Source organism: Maylandia zebra, linkage group LG15 (genome assembly GCF_041146795.1).
Source record: "Maylandia zebra isolate NMK-2024a linkage group LG15, Mzebra_GT3a, whole genome shotgun sequence".
In the NCBI taxonomy this organism is placed as follows: Eukaryota; Metazoa; Chordata; class Actinopteri; order Cichliformes; family Cichlidae; genus Maylandia; species Maylandia zebra.
The window spans coordinates 15,198,372-15,220,761 of record NC_135181.1 but is presented as its reverse complement, the minus strand read 5'-3'; the positions used below and the strand labels follow the sequence as shown (position 1 = coordinate 15,220,761).

The following is a 22,390-nucleotide window of genomic DNA, read 5'->3' as shown; positions in this document are numbered from 1 at the left end:
TCCAGATGTTACTACCTTCTTTTCAGTCTCCTCTGGTTAAATAAAAACAATGTAAACATCACTGCAAAACACTTGATAGTATTAAGTTATTTTAATATTAATCCAGTTACCAGAGGAAATAGTAGAATGATAAAAACAAGGTACCAGTTACATTGCATTTCCCTTGTATGCACTCCATTCTGCAAACTGACCCCTGGGTCTACAGTATCTTCACATCATTTGTGACAGCAATGAGGCATCAGAATCATCCATTCAGTGTTCCCCAAACATTCACATCAAAGCAGTCCTTTTACAAAAGTACACAACTGACAAGTTGGCTTGAAAAAACTGATTTAAGATTATATATATATATATATATATATATATATATACATTTTTTTTTTGCCCAAAGTTCAAAACATTAAGTAAAACATAGTGTGGAGAAAAAATTCTAAAACAACCCACAGCAGCATCTGATTCTTTCATTATGACCCAGAATTTTGTCTACCTGAACCCTAACTGATGCTAGCCTATGTGACATGTTAATATATTTTAAATTAAACTAAAATGTATGCAACATGTTTTGACACCATCTTAAGCCACATAAAGACCCCTGCTCTCCAACACAATAGGTTGATAGATAAACATCTGGCTGCTGCGACTGAAGGATAACCCAACAAATGGTGCCATTAGCCTGGATAAAGTTAAATAAGGGACAATATCAGTAACGCTTGGGAAATAATGCCTAGCTATTAAACTCGTACATTTTCCATGGTCATAGAAACCCTAAACTGGATGCATGGGCAACGTATGGAGGTTTAAGGAAAAAAAAAAGATAAAGAGCTGAAGAGGCAGTTTGCAGGCACTCAAAACTTCTCTGACCTAACGAATCACATGAACCCCTTGGGGGTACCTTGGTGTAAGAGTAAAAACTGCAGAATCCCTTTCTGTACCATTGCTAATAAAAATAAAATTAAAAAGAACTTAACGGTAAAAAAAAAATTAATAAAAGAAAGAAAGATGCACACAAATAGACAAATAGCACCACAGAAAACGTGGTCTTAGTTCCCAGTTTGGAGCGCTACACCTTCTGTGCAAGCGGCTGCGCTCCCCGCCGACCTGACTTCATACGGCTACGTGCATACACCCGTAGGAAAAGTGCCAGGAACACTACAACGACACCAAAGCCACCTACTAAGGTAACAGTGTGACCGTAAAGGAAACACGAGAGAAGAATGGCGAAAGCTTGCCGTAAGGTCATAATGATGGTGAAGACTGCAGCACCAAACTGGCTGATAGTGTAAAAGATGAAGAGCTGACCGCATGCCGAGCACACGGACAGCAGCACGGCATGAAAGGCAAACTCGGAGTGGCGGGTCATGAAACCCAACGACTCAAAGAAGGCACCCTGCTCCAGCAGCGACCCGACGGTGAAGAGGCAGGAGAACAGGTTGACTCCAAACATCATCTGCACTGATGACATTTTGTACTTGAACAGGTTGTCCTGCCAGTTGGAGGTAAAGCTGTCGAAGACGATGTAGCCGATGAGGATGATGACCCCGCTGAAAGTGGTGACGGTGGATGGATGTTTGTCGGTTGTGCTTGAGAGCAAAAACATGCTGACGCCAACCGAGATCAGCACAGCAGTGAAGTACTCCCAGTATTCGTAGCTTTTATGGGACACGATCTTGCCCATGAGCATGACAGGAATGACTTTGGAGGCCTTGGCCAGGACTTGAGTGGGGAAACTGATGAACTTGAGGGCCTCGTACTGGCACCAACTGCTCAGGATGTTGGAGAGCGAGGCGAAGGAGTACTTGTACATGGGTGCTCCATGGCGAGGCTGCTTGAACATGACGCACCAGATGCCTGACACAGTCAGAGCAAGGATACGGTTCATGAAGACCAAGAACTGCGAGTCCTTAAATTTCTCTCCCTCCTGATCTGTAGTTGCGGCTCCGTAAGAACGAGTCATCACCCTCTCCTGGAGGACTCCCCATGTCAAATATGAAACCTAAGATAAGAAAAGAAGTTTATTCTTAACACTGAGTTAAATCACTTTATCAAATAAGAGCGTTAAAAGAGTTATTTCAGGTGGTGTGAATTCTGACCCCAGTTTCTGCCACTGTAGTATTAAAAGCAGGAATCACACTACTACTACTCAAACCCTTTACTCTTTTTACATTTAACCGTGTTACTGTCAACGGCTGAATTAAATCCATCATTTCCCCTATTATAAACTCACTGCCTGTATATTGAAAGGAAAGCGGAAGTATTCAGGCCCTTTACTGAGTACTTAGCTGAAGCTTTGAAGTTTTGTACACCTCGTTTTTGGAAATGTTTTGCCATTCTTGACTGCAGAGTATCTAAAGCGCTATCACAATGGAAGATGAGTGTCAGAAATTTGAGATCTCACCAGCGATGTATGTTTCTGTTTGAGAAGGGGGTTCAACTGTGCCGCTCAAGAGTTATCCCAAAGCCACTCCAGTGTTGTTTTAAAGTCACTCAGACAACACTGGAGTGGGCTTACGGTCACTCTGTTTTTAAACAAAGAGGAGAGCCTATCTGAGCTATCACTGGGTGAGAGGCGGGCACACCCTAAGCAGCCATCCCCGGTCGCCAGTCTAATTCAACACAAGTGAAATTTATGGTCGAGCAGGTGTGGCGTGTTTGCGATCTGCTTTAATCTGAGGTCTGCCTGTAGTGAGCTCTGTTATCAATGAAGGCAGAGAACAAAGTATCCAGTACGACTGGTCTGTGACGACATTACCATCATGCCGCCTTTAAAAAAAATAATAATAATAATTATACAACCTTCACTCCTTGAACAAATCTTGTAAATAACTAATTTGTCTGCTTGGATCAGTACCTTTATTGCTGTACTGCACTGTGCTGGATGTTGCTCTAAATACAGTATCGACAAACAGTGGCATACTTCAACCTCCAAACATTGGGTCCTCAGAAATAGGACATAATGTGGTAGCATTAGCATATGCAATTAATGACTGAAGGTTTTGGGGGAGGATACCTGAAGTCCGGCAGCGCAAAAGATTAACTTTAACGCCTGTTTGAGTGTTGAACCCGAATCAGCCTCATTCCTGCTTGCTGCAGACGTGTCATCCAACAAGCTGGTCTTGGCCTCGTTTCCAAACACGCAGGTCTTTATGAGAGGAAAGCAAAACCCACTCCCTAAATAAACGTGAGAAAGACAAAAGCCCAAGGAGTTTTAGATCAGCAGCTTTCGTGCATTTAAAAATAAGACAGTAAAATTCTCTCAAAACCCGAACCTGTTTCTGCATAATTGGTGCGCTTGAAATAGCTAATGAGGAGGTAGCCAGGGATGATAATGGTTGAGTATCCCAGCATGTTGACGAGAAAGCGGAAGAGCCAGACATCGTGCCAGCCATCCAGCAGCGAAGGCTCTTCTGCAGTCACAGCGGAAGGGAACAGGAGCAACACGAGTGCAGGCCAAATCCTACAGGGTGACACAAAACTACCAATCAGGCTACATAACAGAAACAATATCAATGAGAGTCTGCTGGTGATTACAGCTTATACACATAAACAAGACAGCTTACATTACTTTCTATTTTAACAAGGCTGATGATAAATATTAAATGAACAATACACAAATGTTGTTTATGTCTGCTCATTTAAGCATCTAAAATTAAAGCTAATTTGTGAGCATTGCAATGGTTATTCAATTTTCACGCACTTTCATTAAAATCTAATCAATCCTCTACACGGAGTAGCGATTCTTAGCAAAAATGAAAACATGCCCGTAAAATGACATATGTGACCTTGTCCCCAATCACAGTTTGGGTGAAGGTTTGATTAAACTGACGAATACTGCAGAAGAAAACACCATCACATTATGCATCTTCACAATATCTTTAATTAATTATCTTTCCCTGATCTGTCTGTCTGTAGGTGGATCTGTCTATTTACAGATCCACCTATATGACGGAACCACTACACCCTTATTCTCCAAACTGGGTTATCAAGTCCTCAAATATCTCCCTTTCTCTGAAACTAAGGGGGATTCTGCCTTCCTTCCAGACCTGAGCTCCAAAACTATGGGGCAACTTACCACTATCGGTGCATTTAACTCTGTAGCATCCTGTAAAAAAGCAGCTTTCTCTTGAAAATAGTTATAAACTTAACTTGCTATCTTTTAAATGCAGTTTGTAGCATGTTAAAACATTTTTTAAAAAAAAAATAGGGCAGTTTTTTCAGAAAACCTCCTCCAGAGCCATAAATCCCACCTTAAAACTTTTTTCCAAGCTAATAACATAATAATAAAGCATCAAGCATAGTGTAGTCTGGTTGTGGCTACAGCATGAGAGCACTGGATGATGAAATGAGCTGATGGAATCAGTTAAAACAACCAACTTGCTAACTGAGCCGTGAAGACATCAGATGTTCTTCATCACCCATTCCCACAAACAGCTTAAGTGTTACTAATGACTAAAGGACACCTGTGGTGAAACTCAGGCTTCCTGTGAAAAGGTGTGTTCCTTGCCGACAACAGCACTGAGATGTATCCCATTTGGAGTGAGGCAGGGCCTCCTCCTGTGGGGGCCTGTGAGCCCGGCTAACACAGAGCCTCTTTGTGTTGGGACTCTGCAGCGCCCTGGTCAGCCAATAGCCTACTGCAGGGAGACCTGGGCCCTGAACAAGAAGCTTATTACATGAAGGAATGCACTGCACCAGACAAGCCATCCTACATGCTGCTACGCCATAGACACACAAACAGAGAAAATGAGCACTTGTTTAGATTGACGTGTGCACATATATGTACCACTAAAACTGGAGCAACAGGTCTTCATTACAATAACGGAACTGTTTCTCCCAAGTTGCTAAAAAAAAAAAAAAAAAAAAAAAAAAAGGCTGGTGGGGTAGATGTAGAAAGTGTAGAGTGGAAAAACACCAATACTTGTACCAGTATTAGGTATTTTTCCATAGGTGTTGGAACCATTTATTAAACCTTTAATGAATGCACACATAACTCTTGGGCTAGTTGCAGTAAACTGACTTAGATATGAAACATATTTCAACATATTTGCCTGCAGACAGACACGCCCACTATCAAACGGCCGTAGACTGTACAGAAAAAGCGGACTCTCGCTCTCTCGCTCGCTATAAAACTAAATTAACCCATTTATGGTAAAGGCTGGCAAACGAAAGGGTGTTTAGGTCGGACCGTTAGTTGCTAAATTAGTGTAAGCTAATACCAGTTCCGTAGGCTGCTTACAGCTTCAAAAATCTGCCCCCGTAAGGCTGCATCACAGAAAGGTTCACCGTGAGCTGAATGAGCCCATACCTCAAACTCATCTTCAGCGTGACACATTTTCCCAGTTAGCTACACTTCTGTCTGAAAAATATTACCTCCGTGAGAAAGAAGGCATTTTCCCTGCACTCCGTGGCCGACACCCGGCGTAGCACACACGCCGACAGACTCAAGCGTCCCCGCTGTGACACACCATGAAGCCCCGTGGGTCCGCCAGGTGAAAAATGACTAAATAATGAGATGCTGTTTTCTTTCAGGCTAGTCGCCTTTAGATCAGAGGTCTTCGACTTTTCCTCAATAGCCGATGTGTTCACTTTAGCAGGAAAGGCCACCTCCTCTTTACTCAGCAGCATCACCACAGGATGCTGGCGAGAGATAACGGCGCCCTCCCGGCGGCCCTGACCCCTGTCGGTGTGGAGGAGGAACTGCAGAGCTGTTGGGCTATGACGTGCACAGACAGCAGGGCACTGAGTGGGCCCACCATAGCCCTGTGATCAACTATTGTGATTGGAATGCCATGAATTTTCACCATGGTGATCTTTTGTCCAGTATATCCACCATCTCTCCTGCGCACATGTCCAAACCACCTGAGCCTCGCCTCTCTTTGTCTCCAAAAGGCCCAACCTAAGCTGTCAGTCTGATCTACTCATTTCTAATCCTGTCCATCCTGGTTACACCCATCTTCAGCTCTGCCACTTCCAGCTCAGCCTTCTTTTTATCAGTGCTGCTGTCTACATCATCGTCTTGTAAACTTTCATACTATTGCTGCTGACACTTATCCTGAGCCAATCCTCAGCCCTGACACTCATTTACACTCACTCCACCTTGCTTGCACTCTCTCCTGCACTTCTCTTGTGCATTGTCCTTTGCTTTGGATGGTTAACTCCAGAAGTAATTAAACTCACTTCCACACTCTTGCCTTTCTTTCCCCCTCTCCTCTTTGGCCAACAGTAGCACAAGTTTCTCAACCAATCTAATATTGAAATCTTCTTTGGGCCAAGATTTTACACCAGATGGTGGAAGCTATAGTTTGGAAGTATTCTACTCTATACTCCGTGTTATTCATTTTAAAGCTTGACATACATACTATTTGTCACATTTTAAAGTATAAATATACCATATCTATAAGATGGCACATGAGCCTGAAATAATTATCTGCTCTAGTTAAAGAAATACCTAAATTTGGACCAAAACATATCATATTTGTGGTGTAAATGTAAATGCATAACATAAGAAAATTAACAATTCAAAGATTCAGATCTTTGAAAATGAATCAAACAAACAAACAGGGGGAAAAAAGATTAAAATGTAAAGATACAGGTCTTTACTTTGATGCCAGTGCTTCCCACTGCTCAGTGTCTGAAAATCTTCATAGTCTAAACTTTTAAGCTGTTGTTGTGTTTCTTAATTTGGCTTTTCCCCCCCTGCTCATAGAGATGACTGTCTGGATGACATTCCTTATTTTTATTGATATGTAAGTAAATACAAATAAATGCAAAAGCAGCAAACAGATCTTCTCTTCTTTACATGTAATGACTCATTTCTGCCGTTTCTTGGAAACATGAAGCATCGCATATAAGACGTGACATACCGTTTTTATATGTATATATAAGAAAAAATGATTAAAATGTAAAGATATATATAGTTTTTGAAGAGTTCCAGTATAAAAGACAGTAAACAAGGCCCAGACAACCAAGACATCCACTCTATGCATCTCTGAAGAAGGTTAAGCTGTGCTGGAAAGCCTTATGCATGAGGCATTTCAAATGAATCCTACTTCATAAACACGTGCACAGTAAAGCACTTCCTTCATGCCAGTGAGTGAGCATCGAAATAGGCTGCTGTCATTGTTGCTGATAAACACATCTGAGCTGCTTCTTCAACGACGCCACAGTGCCTGCCGTACCCCTGACTCACTTCTAAAACAGGTCACCAGTAAGGAATTCCTTTTATTTTCACGCAGGGGAATGTGTGCCCTCGTTCCACTACACCTCAGTAGTAATTCCTCCAACGTTTGTCTCGTCTTTGTTTCCTTCTGACTGCAAAAGTGAAGAGAGACATTCCGTCATAAAAACAAATTCAATACAGCAGCTAATCATTAACTAAACCAAGATATTACAGCGAAACCGTATTTCAAGATATCACATAATAGCAGCTGATATATTTATCTGAATAATATCCCACGTAGGCTATGTCCACGTAGGTGGATGTCTGCAAGAATGGAAATTCCGGCATTCCATTAGAAAGAAATGTTATTTCCAGGAGTATTAGTCAGACCTGATGAGATAATTGACCTGCTGAGTGTATTACGCATACTATCATCATAGATGTTGATTGAGAAGGATCGCACAGAGCGGAATACATGACTTGAACACACCATTTTTAAAACCTTTTGCAGCACTAGCATGGTCTTTACTGTACATAACACAACAGTATCAGTTTTCCAGATTACACTTGAATGGAGAAGTAGACTGGTATAGTTTCATAACTCTGTTCTAGCTACTGACCACAGAGTTATGTCGGTTTGGTAGCTGTTGCCATAAGTTTTGTTTGTGCACATGTGATAATGAAAGATGAGAAAATCCCATAAAATTAACTGTTATATTCAATATAAAACTTGAGTTGTGCTTTGCAACCATACAGCTAATTTGACCAGGAAATAGATAAAGACAAATCTGCAGCTACTGCTTCTGCTGTCATGTTTACCTGGTCAAAGGAAAGTAATTTTGTAATTGCCAGGTAGTTAGTCAGGTCAATATACCTGTATGAACATGAAGTGAACCTGTTCTGCGGTGGGTAATGTGTTTATAATAGAAATCCAACCAACTGGAATTTCCACAGTTCCACCGGTCATTGTACTGTAAGACCCACAAGGAAGAAGCCACTTACAGGAAAACAAAAATAAACCATGTTTCCAGTCAGCTGATTTTTTGCTGTTAGGAGCATTCCTGTACAACATAACATTTAATCATCTCATCTTTACTTTCATTTAAGTGGAAGCTAAAATATATCTGCATCACCTGTCTCTGTGCGTATTTGAAACACCTTCTTTTGAGGCTTTCAACAACTTGGAATTGCACATGTAAGACCGTTGGTAAACAGTGTCAGGCTTGTGCACGTGCACACATTAGATAGAGATGCATGCTTGAGTAAGATAGGACACCCTCTTTCAATTCTACGGTTTTACATATGAGGAGATTTTAAAAAATCCAGTTTTTAATCAGGTTTTAAATTAGGTAAACAGCCTCAGATGAACAGCAACACGTGGCATACTGGCAGCATGTGAGAAATTCGGTATTCCCCATGATTCCATAACTTGTAGAAGCATTTTTGTTTCTATTTCACTATCACCCGCTCACATCGTTACGGAGGAATTTTGCCTCTCCCTTTTTACAACGTTGCCTCAGGAGGTCTGTGGGGATTCGTTTAGGCCCCGCCTAGGCATTTGGCAGGTTCAGGTCTGGACTTTGACTCAGCCATTGCACTCCCTTGATTCTTTTCTGTTGTAGATTTGCTGCTGCGCTTGAGATCATTGTCCTGAATAAGCTTTAACCGCTGAAAAGATGGTGTCATGTTCGGCTCTAGAATACTTTGGTAAACAGAGGATTTTACAAGTGACTCAGTGAGTGCAAAACAAACTCAAATCATGACTCCTCCACCACTGTGCTTGACAGCTGGTCTGCACAGTTGTGAAGAAATGGCTGTATAATCCTTCCCAGATTTGTCCTCCTCTGTCATCATGTTAACACACACCCTAAGGTTTCAGAGCAGCAAATTACCAAAGCTTCTATTTTCATAGAGGTGCTTACACTTGCCCGTGCTACTTGATTGGCTGCTGTTTATCTATTTAGTTCCTAAAGACGTCAGACTGTACTTAGTTTTTCCACACATAAATAATGAAACCGTGCCACATTTTGTAGTTTATCTGAAGCTGTATTCAGCTAATTTTAAGATCTGATAATTTTTTTTATTAAGTGCTGATATGTAAAACCTTCAAAATTAAACACGTACTTTACCATGACTGTTTTTGCAATTAAAAAAGACAACATTCATGAATTTCCTGTCTTTTTATTACAAAATAAATGAACTCTTAACTAGACAGGCCAGTGTAATTACACAAAGAACAGTTTCTGCTGATGAAAGCTAGGTTGAGATAAATAGTTTCACTATTCCAAGCAAAAAACAAAAACTACAAATCAAAAAGATCAAGCTGCATTTCCTGTTATATACATTACATTTTTAACCACTTGTCACTTTTTTTTTAGCAAAAGCAGAGATGAGAATAGTTTGTTTTTTGCAGGATTTACATTTTTTTAAATATCTGTTCACACCTCTGATTGCATTCTTCCAAAAATCTCTTTTATGCACTACAGTGAAAGGCCACATTTTCAGAGTTAAAAACAAAATTTAAAAAAATTAAAACTTACTTCAATTTCAATGCAAAGTCACTGATAAAGTTTGAGAAACCGAAACTATGCATTTTGCATACTCTATTTGTAGCCACTGAAACCAGGTCAAAATGATAAAGAGGTAGATTTTTTTTGTGGGCACTGAACAGGTTTAGAGACAGTCTGGTACTCACAGTGAGGTGGGGTTTTACAGCTGAGTACAACCATCTCCAGAGGCATGCAGGAAGAAGCAACATAACCAAGCTTGTAAAATCTTTCAATTAAGCGGTACTACTCTGTTTAATCAGAGCGAAGTGAGATTTATACTGTGCACATACTTGTCTAAGCATATGTATACTAATCAACAATGTTAGCTCAAAATATAGGTTTTTAAAATTTTTATTTATATGAGCTGCAGTGAGGCTCCAGACAATTAGAGGACTGTTGTTCAGCCCGTGACTCAGCTCAAAACTTCACGCCAACCAACGACCTTCCAGAGATCTGGATGTCATCAAAAGGAAATAGAGCCAGAATCTGAAAGACAAGAACAAGAAGCAGGTCAAACTTTACTGATCCTTAAATAATGATTAGAAAAAATACCAGAGAACAGCATTTATACAAGCGCTGCCGTACAGATGACTTATCCCTTATCTAAATGTCTTTCTAGGAAACCCAGAACTAAGCAGAGCATTTAGAGCACAAGAGGTCAAAATTGAAACCATGAATAGTGTTTGTCTGTGAGCTTCATACAAACTGGAGTAAAATAAATGAAAACAAATGAACCAAATCCACTTCTGCTGTGACTACTCTGCTTTTTAAAAGAGTACCAGGTCCCCTGCTTGTATGCTTTGGTAGGTTATTCTGAACTGGTAGGTTAGTGATGTTAAACCACTTAAAGAGTAAACGAAGAATGAGTTCAGTCAGGCAGTAGGAGGAGGCTTGACAGATTAGGTTTGTGCGTTGAGTTAGTGCACAGTTACCACTGAAAGTCTGCAAAACATACATATTGCTGGTTTTGTTTTGTGGGGGTTTTTTTTAAAACAGGATTTAAGTCTTATTATTTAAACTATGTACAACAGTGCATTTCAACCCTTAATATTTGCTTACATCATCATTGCCGTCAGCCAAATCCAACGCCGTCTCGTCCTCCATGTTTCGCAGCATTTTGTCGGCGCCATTCTGACAGAGGATGGTGGCGATGGTGGCGTCCTGTCTCCCCACCGCAAGATGCAGGGGTGTGCAGCCATTAAACATTGCAGCGTCCACGTTGGCTCGGCTGCCGAGCAGCAGCTTCACAGATGTGATGTCATGCAGCTCCACAGCGAGGTGAAGAGGCGTTTTGCCGCTGGTTCCTTCCTACGAGGGGAGCGGACGAAGAAAAGCGATGAGAAATTCCACAAAAAGGGCAGAAATTCATTATGAAATTTAAACAGTTTCACAGTTTTATTTTTGCAATTCCACATTCTTGAAATCAGCTAGTAAAAAGGTCAAAGTACATTCTAATTAGAATAATGAATAATTCAATACATCGGACGTGAGGCAGACTGATATGTTAGGCCACTGATTTAAACTAAGAGGAATGTCTGGGGTGGTTTCGGGACTGCCACGTTCCCTACCATCAATAGAAAGTTAAGAGCGGCCGGCTAGTCTGACCTAATCATATCTCAAATCTAATTATGTCTCACTGAATCCTGCAGGAAGCCCCGAGCTCAGCTCATATCACTATCAGCATTGCACAGGTGCAGCTGATTTATGATAGGAACACAACATAAGGTCCCGATGTGGTAAACACAGTTTAAACAGGACGTATGTGATTATAAATGCAGACATATGACTGGATTAAACAAGTACGGAAAGCCCTCTTAGGGGAAAAAAATAAATAAAGACTGCAGCTTTGCTTCCACAAAAACAAACTCTTCATCCGGTCCTTCAACCTTTTCCTTGTTATGAGTTGAAGTCTGCAAGTGGAGCTGCACTGTTTGTGATCATTTCAGGCTGAATTACACGAGTGCAAAAAAGGCTTTCTGTTTAGTGTGAATTCTGCCTTTATGCAAAACTTAATTACACAAATACAGCTCATATGGTGCATTGACTTGGGGGGGGGGGGGAATCCACAGACTAACCTGTATATTCAGATCTGCGCCCTTTTTGATCAGGAGCTTCATAATTTCATGTTGCCTGTTCAGTGCAGCCAAGTGAAGACAGCCAAGACCTGAAATTACAAATGTTGTCTGAAATCTGCAATGTGAGCTCACTTTTAGGTCAAACAGTTTTTACAAACTTCAAGCAGAATACAGACCAACACTGTATCGATACAACACAAAACATGTTCTACATCAATGCTAAATGTGGGCGTTATTTCTTCTGCTACTGTCCAAGAAAATCCTCATGTATCTTTTAGGAGGACATCAGGGAAAGACAAGCTAGTTAAATATTTCTGCGACATTAAAATGTAAAACAAAAACAACTTTTGACTTTAATGCATAAAAACTCGCATAAACAGATTTAGTAGCAGCCATGACTGTTTTCCCCTCACCTCTCCAGTTCTGGGTCTCGAGGACCGGAGCCAACTTGCTGGGAGAAACGTCTTTGGTCATCTCGGTTGCACACTCTAACTGCCCGTGCTGGCAGGCCACGTGGAGCGCCGTGTTCCCGTCCTGGTCCTGCAGCTCTATGCTGACCTGTTTCTCCATCAGACACTGCACCACCTCTCTCAGGTTTAGGTAGGTGGCGAGGTGCAAAGGGCTCTGAGGAACAAAACAAAAACTTTACCTGTGTGTCTCTGGTCAATATAAACAAAAACACGTCAGAAGTTCATATTTAAGTTGAGATGTTAAATAATCTACTAAAATGTTGAGTTGATATTAAGCAAAGACACAAAAAAAATACTAGCTGTCCATTGATTCATCAAACATACTGACAATAACAGGTTGATGGTGGTCTTATATATTTCTTCAGCTGTTGTCCTTATACCCTGTCACTTCTCCTTCACAGCTGCAGCTTCCCTGTATTTCCAAGAATGCTCTTATCCTCATTTCTAACTCCTCATTATTATTTTTGGACTCTAGTAGAGTAGCTTAGCATGAATGATGATTCTGAGCGTTAGAGTAATCCAAAGCTTCACTAAAATTTCGGCTCATTGAGATTACCGACCTCATTATACCAAACTTTTGCCATGTTTAATGTGAGCACCCATTACTGAAGTGGTATAAATATGAGAGGAAATAGGTAAAAGTCTAATGGTTCCCTTTGAAAATCCCCAGAGCGCAGGCCTGTACCTGCTGCATTCAGGTACAAGTGAGGAAAACCCTTTCCGAGAAATTGAGTTTTATCTTTAATCCACAACAAGTGATGCGGTTACTCTGCACTGTGGTTTACTGAGACTGCTGTAGGTGTAGAGTATGATAGTGCTGTCTCTCCCTCCCTTTTTTTTTTTTTATGTGTTTTGCAATTTTTTTTGTTATCAGAATTTTGCTGCGAGACTGTACTCACAGGACCACGTGTTAAAATATGGCAAAAATCCCTAATCCATTTGTTTTCCTTTTCCTTCAGAAATGAAGATGCATTTTTATTTTAAACCCCCTGGGTTGCAAACAAATTTCTTCTTGGTAATGTGTCCAAATGTGAAATCTTAGAATGACTACTAAGAGGAAATTAGGAAACCAAAAGAGCCCAGCACAGAGCTAACTGAGTCACTACGTGAAGTGCTGAGTCTCAACTTCATATGTTTCCTTTTGACAGTTCTGCAAGTTCAAGTTAAGTCTCTGGTCGGACTTCTTGAAGGACTGGAACAACTCCTCCACCCACATCCACACAAGGATACACTCCACAGCTCCCTGTGGTTCTATTTCTACATGAAGTAGAGGAGGGGAGTTTCCATTCAAAGTCCCTTATGAGTTAACACTGGAACCACCCACAGTGACGTCCCGAGTGAGGACGGACTGCAAATAAAGAGGAACAAGAGTTCTCTGGAAGTACAGAGATATAAATAAAGCCACCGCTTCCACAATCAAGGTGCAGATGAGGAAGTATTTGTGGATTAAAAAATTCCAGCAGAAGCAACTTGTAGGACCTGTTGTACCTACCTGATATAAATTATTTTGGATGTCCAGGACTTCTGTTGGGAATATCTGTATCAACTCCTTAGCAAGTGGTGATATTTCGTGGATAATTGCTAAGTGCAGGATTCTACGGGAGTGAGAAAGAAAAAGAGAAGATGAACATTAACCGTTACGTCTGGAAAAATCTGCAGCCCTACTTTATCTCAAATTGAGCAACTTACCCCCCCTCAAAAAAAAAAAAAGCAGTGCTGTGAATTTCAACAAATGTTGCCTAACAATTTTCCTCGGTATTCATTTCAAGAGACTACCTCGAAATGTAACACTTAGTGGGCTGAATGGCAAGACTGAGTCGTTGGGGTATTGAGCAATACAAAAAAATTCTAGACAGCACAGCAAGGTGCTGGTGGTTTTAAAAAAAAAAAAAAAAAAAAAAAAAAAAAAATCAAACATCTGTGAGCAGATATAATCGCACAGGCTTCAGTTTAAACGCTTACAGCAAAAGACAAAACAAAACAAAAAGCACGCCACCCAAAAAAAACACAGTGGGAAGTTGTAGCAAACAAATGTGTGCGCAAAGCAGGAAATGGAACTGAGCATTAGTGCTTAATTTAGACTCAACAGCAACATAGCGAGGGCCCCATCTGGAAAAGGGATCTTAACAGATTAAAATCAAAGTTTGAGGCTTCAAGTTCTTTAAACTCACTGCTGAGTCCAAATTCTGCGGACATCAGGTTTTATCTTACGGGCTTGAAGCGTTGATGTTTTACTGCTGCACGATTCGCCGCAGCAGTTACTTCTCTGTTAGTTTAGCAGCGAGACGTTCTGCTTTCAGAGTAAATGTCATTTAACCCAAAGATGGACGCCGCGGGCTGCTTCAGACGCAGACAGAGTGGGATCAAAAGTTCCCACGACGTCTCGCTGTACACTCAGCTTTGAACACTTACAGTGCCACATGTCTAATTATACAAAGTAGTAAACAACGTGGCATTTATCGATTTGTTAAATGGTAAATGGGGTTACTTTATTTCAAAAGACCCACACCAAAGGGGGGAAAAAAAGAATTCAGTTTTATTTAGTCACAAATTTAAAATATCAGCGTTTCAAAAACTAATGTGCAGCGGTAGCGATAATACAGCTGCTTTTTTAAAGTGATCAGTTATTGAAATCTATAAGGATTAATCATGCAACTGAACATTTTGTTTGCAGCTACTGACACTGAGAAACAAAGAAAAAAAAAAGATAAAGTACCTGCATAAGGTTTATTTTAAAAAGGTGACAATATTTTACGCTTATTTTTGGCACAAAACAAGGGGAAAAAAGCATTTCTTGTAGTTACTGCCATAAATACATAAAACGTATTACTACTTTACTATTATCAACACCGATTAAGCATATAAGTTGGCTTTTTTTCCCCACTGAATTAAATATCTTTGGGCTGTTTGAGAAGAAGCAATGAGGAAACAGATGTGGGGCATTTCTCACTGTGAGTAAATTAGGAAGGCTGCAGGTGACAAAGTGCATGATTCCTTGTGCATTTCTAGGAATGTAAAATTCCCAAAAACTGTAGAGAAAATGAAAATAAATGTAAAAATACAAAGCTGCTTGTGAGTGTTAATCCATCGCTCGAGTACCCCAGTAATGGTTAAGATGAGAGGATACTGCACGAGAAGCCACATTACATTTTTGTGATGCTTAAATGTCAGCTACGTCTGCAGACTGATGGAGCTGCACTGACATAAACCTGTCAGCAAATGTCTTTGTGTGAAAGGGACTTCCTGGTTTGAGTAAGACTTGAATGAATAAGAACTTTAAAAAAAAATCCCACAGGGGAAAATTAGTGTTTGCATGATTCTGTCAGTCGAAGCAATGCACTGTGGTGTGTTTCAGGTGTTTTTTTCCCCCTCCACCAGGTATCTATAGTTAGGGTGTGAGAATGAAACCATGTGGCCCCAACAATCAGCAAGCGGAAATGAAAAGAGGTCAGAGACACAACAACACTTGTGCAGTGTGATGTGACTACATCAGGATCACACCGGCTGGTCGTGGCTGCAGGATTCATTAAATCGGTCTGCTGGTTGATGACGCTGCAACTCTAGATGAGTGGGTCACATAAGAAACAAGAAGGTCTGCATGGGCTGATAAGATTGTGTGTGTGTGTGTGGAGGTTGAGGTGTTTAGATTGTGTGCAAAAGTTTCACTGACTCAAATTGAGAAATGAAGAGCAGCGAAAAGCCGCTCAGTTGCAAATGATTTTTTTAGCTGTCTGGAAGAAGGAAGGGGGAAGAAAGTAAAAAAAAAAAAAAAAAAAAAAAAGCAAGGGGGAAAGAAAGAAGCCTGTGAGGGATGAAAACATGCGTACACACTGTCCTGTCCTGATCAACAAGTTTCTTGGATGAAAAGCGGGCCACACAGCTACCTCACAGCATGTGCTTTGTCTGTGCTGCATGGGGGAAGTCCAGACCTATCTGTTTCACTTCTGTTTTCTGACTGAGAGTCGACAACTCAATGGAGACCGGTCACATATGCGACAAGGACAAAGTTCATTATAAAAGTCTGCAGTATCACACTCTTATGAAATCCCCTTTAAAACCTGTATCGCCATGGGAAAAACTGTGCCTGAAATTTAATGTGATTTACAGACTCCAGCTGCAGTAGAAATGCCATTCATGACGATTTTAAGTTCATCAGCTTACAGCAGACTTTAAAAAAAAAAAAAAAAAAGAAGAAGAAGAAAAAAAAAAAAAGTGAGAAGCTACTACCCTGCTCAAAATTAAACCAGCAACTATTCTGGTAACCTTTAAATTATTCTGTGCAATATTTAGAACAAATACACAAAAAGATTTCTAATTACAGGTCACCAATTATAAAAAAATATATACTTTTTTTCTTGTTTTAAATCATTTTGAATCGTACATTGTCTAATAAATCCCCATCACTACATATCAGGCAGTGATCCAATTAAAACTAATGTGGTGGCATTAATGTACAAATCACTAGATAATGGAAATGATAATCATAAAGAGCTTTGCAAACTAACTGTAGGATATTGCCAACCATATCAACTAAGGATAAAAATCACGGGTGCCAAAAAAGCTGGTGAAACCTCTAAGAGAGAAACAGTTAAAATGCAAAAAGGTTTGTATTCACCCACCAGTGTGCAGCAGCATTCCTTTCAGCAAATATTCTAGCAAGATGAGCAAGAATTTTTTATTTTTGATGGAAATTAAATGAATAACAATTAAAAACCTACGTGTCTCCATCCTCTGTAATAGTTGTAAGCAAGTTCTCCTCCTGCTCCTGCTCAGAGAGTTCAGAGCTCTGTACTTGCTGGTTGCTGCTGGAAATCGTGCAGCCCTCCACTATATCCGACAGGCTCTCTACCGTGAGAGACGAGGAACCGTAGGCTGAGTCCAGCCATTCCTCCCCGCCGGAGAACTTGTCCCTCGGCCCGCTGAGGTCATTGCTCGGCCCCCGGGGCTCCTCCGACTTCACTATGGAGCGGTACGAATCAATGCCTGAGTCTGTGCGGTTATCCTCCGGCAAGTGTTCTTTAGTACAGTCATGGCTCGCCATGGTAGTGCTGCTGTGGTGATGATGATGGTGGCCTCGCTGGGTTTCCCCCTCCCGCCTTCCCCGAGGATTTAAAGGCTTCCTGCGGGCGCTGTAGCCGCTCGGTGCTCGGTGATGTGACCGGACAGCCCGGTGACACCTGTGATAACCGCCGCACCGTCTTCGTGAAACCAGAGGAACGAGCCGCTGCGTATCATGCCATTAACCGACAACACTGTGCCCTCTGTGTAGGAAGAGGCGTTCACTTTTTACCGATTTAACGCGTTTTAAAAAGTTTCGAAAACATGGTGTATCGGGTTTAAAACGAGTGAAACGAGACACTAACGACTACCCGTCGACTAAATATCCGGTAAATGCGTGAGCTCCAGGCGGAGAGCATATGAGCAATGAAAGGCGAGAAGGGGAAGAGCTGACATGTGAAAGGCAAAGCTGTTTTTGTCACGCGGGGGAATCCCCAGTGGCGTGATCGAACGCACACACACAGTATGTTCCCTCGCGAACACGCGCGCGCAGAAACGCCGGAGAGTCGGGTGTGAGAGCGGAATTACTTTGTGATTATCAAAATAAAAGCACACTATCTAAGGCTTTGTATATATATATATATATATATATATATATATATATATATATATATATATATATATATATATATATATATACCCATTGATGAGTTTCCATTTCGTGTCTTCTCATTTTTTTTTGTTAAGTTCATTTATTAATAATATAGCCACAAATCACAACAGCAGTCTCCTCAAGTGGTGTAGAGTAAGGTAAAGACCCTGCAATAATACAGGGTAAACCCCAAAATTAAAACAACCTCCCTGGGCAAGCACTTGATGACATTGGGAATTAAAAAAAAACTCCCCTTTAAAAGAAAGAAACCAGGCTCATGGAGGAACAGTCATCTGCAACCATCTTCTGAGAGCGAGCGGAGGAAGACGGGACAAAAGACTAAATACTATGGAAGAGCGTCAGAGATTAGTAGTAACTAATGATTAAATGCAAAATGGAGTGTGAGTACATAATGAGTGAAAAAGATGAGTGAAGAAGAAATACTTAGTGTATGGGAAGCCCCCAGCAGCCTAGGACTATTGCAGCATAACTAAGGGGGGATTCAGGGTCACCTGATCCAAAAGAGTGCCTGTCTCCTGAATCCAAACTGGGAGCTGGTTCCACAGAAGTGTAGCCTGAAACCCGACGGCTCTGCCTCTCATTCTACTTTTAAATATCCTTGGAACCACAATTAAACCTGCAGTCTGAGAGCAAAGTGCTCTATTAGGATGACATGGTAACAGTTCGCAGGCTTCTGACTAACTCTTACTGGAATTTATTTTCAGGGGCATGTCCAGAGGGGGGCATAGGGTGACATCTGCCCCCCCCCCCCCCCCTCAAAAGAAATGACTGCTTGTTAATCTTGCAGTGCTAAACATAGATAAGACCTGTTGTCTAATGTAATCATGATATCTACAATCACGAGGTCTGGGTAGTGGCTGAAAGAATGAGATTGTGGAAGAAGTTCAGTAATTTGGGAGGGATTTGGAGATCAAAGTGATAAACACATTAATAAAAAATAAGGAAACGACTAATAACTATTATTTTTAAAAATGATAATGATTCTGAAGAAGGACGATTCTGTATAATCTTCATTTTCCATTAAGTGCACTTTGATGCCTCGCTGCACAGTCACAGTGGAAAAACCCCAAAAGTCAAGGGGATAAGGAGGAGTACAATCAGTAGCTTTTCCCACACCCTCTCCTTTTCCCCCATCGGTCTTTATCTAAGAGTAAAGTTGAACTATTAAACTCCAGCTTCCCTCAAATGACTTCAGTAAGCTCATCATTCATTTCTGACTGTCGGCAGTGTCAGGAGAATCCCCGCTCATGGGTTTTTGCAAAGTTGAAATACCTTTAATGCAGATTAGTGTCTATTCACACCATCCAGTGCAAATTTCACTTTGTGGCTAACATGAATACATCTTTAGGCTAAGAAATATGAAACATGATATTCGCTTACACAAAGAGTCTGTCATATAACATCATTTATATTAGGGCATAGAGCTACACCAGCCTCAAATTGTATTTACTTCTGATCAAATATTCTGATTTCCAGCCTCCCCTCTTCCACCCAACCTGCCCTGTTATTCTTCTATCCTGTTCCACCCCATTAACGATTCCTGGAAACACCCCTGTTGCGCGATATGGCAGCCTCACTTCTGTCAGTCTGCCCCAGGGCAGCTGTGGCTACAACCGTAGCTTGCCTCCACCAGTGTGTGAATGTGAGAGTGAATGAATAGTGGCATTGTAAAGCGCTTTGGGTGCCTTGAAAAGCGCTATATAAATCCAATCCATTATTATTATTATATCAACATTCAATGAGGCCAACAAACGCGCAAAATAAGAAATATACAAAATGCTTAATAACAATACCCCCCCCCCCCCCCCCCCCCCACACACACACACACACACACTATGAAATCAACCTTGTCTAGTGTGCTAATAAAAAAACAGTAAATATATAATCAAATAAATGAACTGTGTTGGTTTGCATTTCCAATTTTTGATGTTTAAGTCTCAGTTGTTCTGAGAACCTTAGTCTTCACTGTGTACCACAGCTGCAGGGATACTGAAAGCAGCAACATCACATACAATAACGAAAAATGAAACAATAGAATCAAAAAACCAAACAACTTGTTTATGTGATTATTCCCCGCTTGAGTTGTGTGATTATTACTGCCTCTGAATGATGCATGAGCCCATGCACACTTTCATAAACAGCATTAAATGAACTGCTTTAACAAAACAATTACTCAACTGTCAATAAAACCAATTAAGTATGCAAAATCTGACCACAGAACTAAAACTTGCTAACACAATGACATGTTCCTTTAAGCCCTTTTGGAGCATATGCAGGCCTCACATCTTCACAACTTGTAATCCTGGTGACACCCTGTGCAATACGATTTACCACAGAGGCTCCAAATACTTTGGAAGGTATGCTTGTCTCTACATGGACTAATTACATCACCACAATAGCATGTGTGCAACATGCACTTATCAAACTTCACATGTGTGCAGTAGATATCAAAATAAAGTTTGACCGCGGGTGTTATCTGAAGCATAGAAAGGAAGGAAGTTCTATTATTTTTGTTTGAAAGACGCCATATAAAGTAACCTTCATCCGGTGTGCATTTACAAGATCAACACAAAGCCCATTTGTGTTTATTTATGATTTTTTTTATAAATAAACCTGTTAGCCTATTCATTAGGTGAGATAGTTGAGCTTATCAGTCTGAGTCTGTCTGCGTCAAAACAATCACTCGGAACTGTGCAAGGTGCACTCATGAAACCTTATTGATGTGTATTTGGTATCAAAACAGCGGGGGAGTTCAAAGGTGAGCGTGGTTCAGAGCACAATCACAGTAAAGTGTGATAATCTAAGTATGGGATCTAAGTCTGACTTACATAGAAGTATCAAATCTCATTAATGTACTCATTCAGAACACAACAAGCATCCCACTGTGATACTCCGTTCATCTGGCTTTTATTTTTGAAGTCCACAGCGGAAGTCTCGGTTTTCAGGCTTGTCACTGGTAGCAACAATAAACCACAAGCACATTATTATTCATTGAGCTTTAGTCCTTTTTCTAAGAAGCTGCAAAACCAGAGCTTGGTTTATAGAAAACTCATTTTGCTGGATTTAAAAGTGAGGAGACATTAAACATGAGCAGCTACTGATATGTGCTGAGGGGTCCTGTCTGTAGCAGCAGGAGCTCACAGTGTCAGTCTGTAGTTGTTTTGCATGCTTTTGGGATTGATGCAGTCAAATAAACAGAAGAAAATATTCAGAGCTTTTCTTTTTTAATCATCTGTATTTTTACTTTTACTTTTTTGAGACGCTTCCTGTGGTTTGGCCTTTAGAGGGCTCACTTACACAGCTGCTTCTGTACTTTAATGGGAGGGGGTAGGTCCATGATGAAAACAGTCTACAACATAAAACAATGCTGACTGTTAGAGGGAAGCATTTAGTGCTGTTAAGAGTTACCATCTGTTTTTCTCTACTGTTGTGTTTACTTTTTCCACTTTACACCAGGAGTCCAGTCCAATGTCCATACTGTGCTCTGTGATAAACACAGGCCGGTGTTCCAGGATCATACAGGAAAGTGTTCTTGTTTAAATAGGGCTGTGCACAACAAAAGCAAGGATAAATATTCAGTTTTCCCTACTTGGTCTTCTTATGGTCTCTTCTTTCACAAAAAACAATGAAATAATGACAAACGCTTTGGGGCAATTCTGTCTTTTTGCCCTCTTCTCCTTATTCACAGCATTAAGTAAACCATATCTCAGCTTAAACTTGAACTTTTGTACTCTTTTTCTTTTTGTCTGAAAGCTATATTTGGTGGAGTGGTGAGATTAATTTGCTAAGAATTTAAAATACAACTTTATTGTGGAATCATCACATGTTCTTTAGGAAGTTTATTTGAAATGAAAAGTGGAATCATCCAATCACATGACAGCAACTCAGTGCATTTAGGCATGCTGACATTGTCAAGATGACCAGCTGAAAATCAAACTGAGCATCAGAATGGGGAAGAAAGGTGAATTAAGTGACCTTGAAAATTGTATGTTTGTTGGTGCCAGATGTGCTGATGTGAGTATTTCAGAAACTGCTGGGATTTTCCCATGCAACTATCTCTATGATTTACAGAGAAGAAAATGAGAAAATATGCTTTGAGCAGCAGTTCACTGGGTGGAACTGCCTTGTTGATGTCAAAGGTCAGAGGAGAATGGGGAGACTGCTTTGCACTGACAGGAAGGCAACAGTAACTCAAAAAAATCACTCGTTATAACCAAAGTATGCAGAAGAGCATCTCTGAATCCACAGGACATAGAACCACGAAGCCGATGGTCTAGAGCAGCACAAGACCACACCGGATGCCCACTCTAGTCAGCTTAGAACAGGAAACTGAGTGTATAATTCACACAGGCTGAACAAAACCGGACAACAGAAGATTGGAAACATTTTGGCTGCTTTGATCGATTTCTGCTGTGACACTTGGATGACAAGAACTCGACATAAACAACATGAAGGCATGGATCTATCCT

The 22,390-nt window shown here is 40.7% G+C and overlaps 2 protein-coding genes across 4 annotated transcripts; both read right to left on the bottom strand.

The window, feature by feature from the left end:
• Positions 1 to 76: 76 nt before the first annotated feature.
• On the bottom strand, positions 77 to 9,976 carry slc35b2 (solute carrier family 35 member B2). 3 transcript variants are annotated; one of them, XM_076873984.1, is made up of 5 exons: positions 9,852 to 9,976; positions 7,187 to 7,308; positions 3,267 to 3,454; positions 3,008 to 3,168; positions 77 to 1,993 (listed from the first exon to the last, which is right to left on the bottom strand). In XM_076873984.1, the coding sequence occupies exons 3-5, from the start codon at positions 3,343 to 3,345 to the stop codon at positions 1,061 to 1,063; spliced, it is 1,173 nt and encodes a 390-aa protein (XP_076730099.1). In that variant the 5' UTR covers positions 3,346 to 3,454; positions 7,187 to 7,308; positions 9,852 to 9,976; the 3' UTR covers positions 77 to 1,060. The 3 variants fall into 3 exon arrangements, with proteins under 3 accessions (XP_076730099.1, XP_076730100.1, XP_004550506.1); XM_076873985.1 differs by lacking the exon at positions 7,187 to 7,308 and having other exon boundaries at positions 9,852 to 9,939; XM_004550449.4 differs by lacking the exons at positions 7,187 to 7,308; positions 9,852 to 9,976 and adding an exon at positions 5,368 to 5,659.
• nfkbie (nuclear factor of kappa light polypeptide gene enhancer in B-cells inhibitor, epsilon) lies at positions 9,322 to 17,812 on the bottom strand. The gene is made up of 6 exons (XM_004550447.2): positions 16,969 to 17,812; positions 13,743 to 13,845; positions 12,194 to 12,404; positions 11,781 to 11,869; positions 10,765 to 11,013; positions 9,322 to 10,191 (listed from the first exon to the last, which is right to left on the bottom strand). Exons 1-6 carry the CDS (start codon positions 17,289 to 17,291, stop codon positions 10,123 to 10,125), a joined length of 1,044 nt encoding a protein of 347 aa, XP_004550504.1. The 5' UTR covers positions 17,292 to 17,812; the 3' UTR covers positions 9,322 to 10,122.
• Positions 17,813 to 22,390: the final 4,578 nt, after the last annotated feature.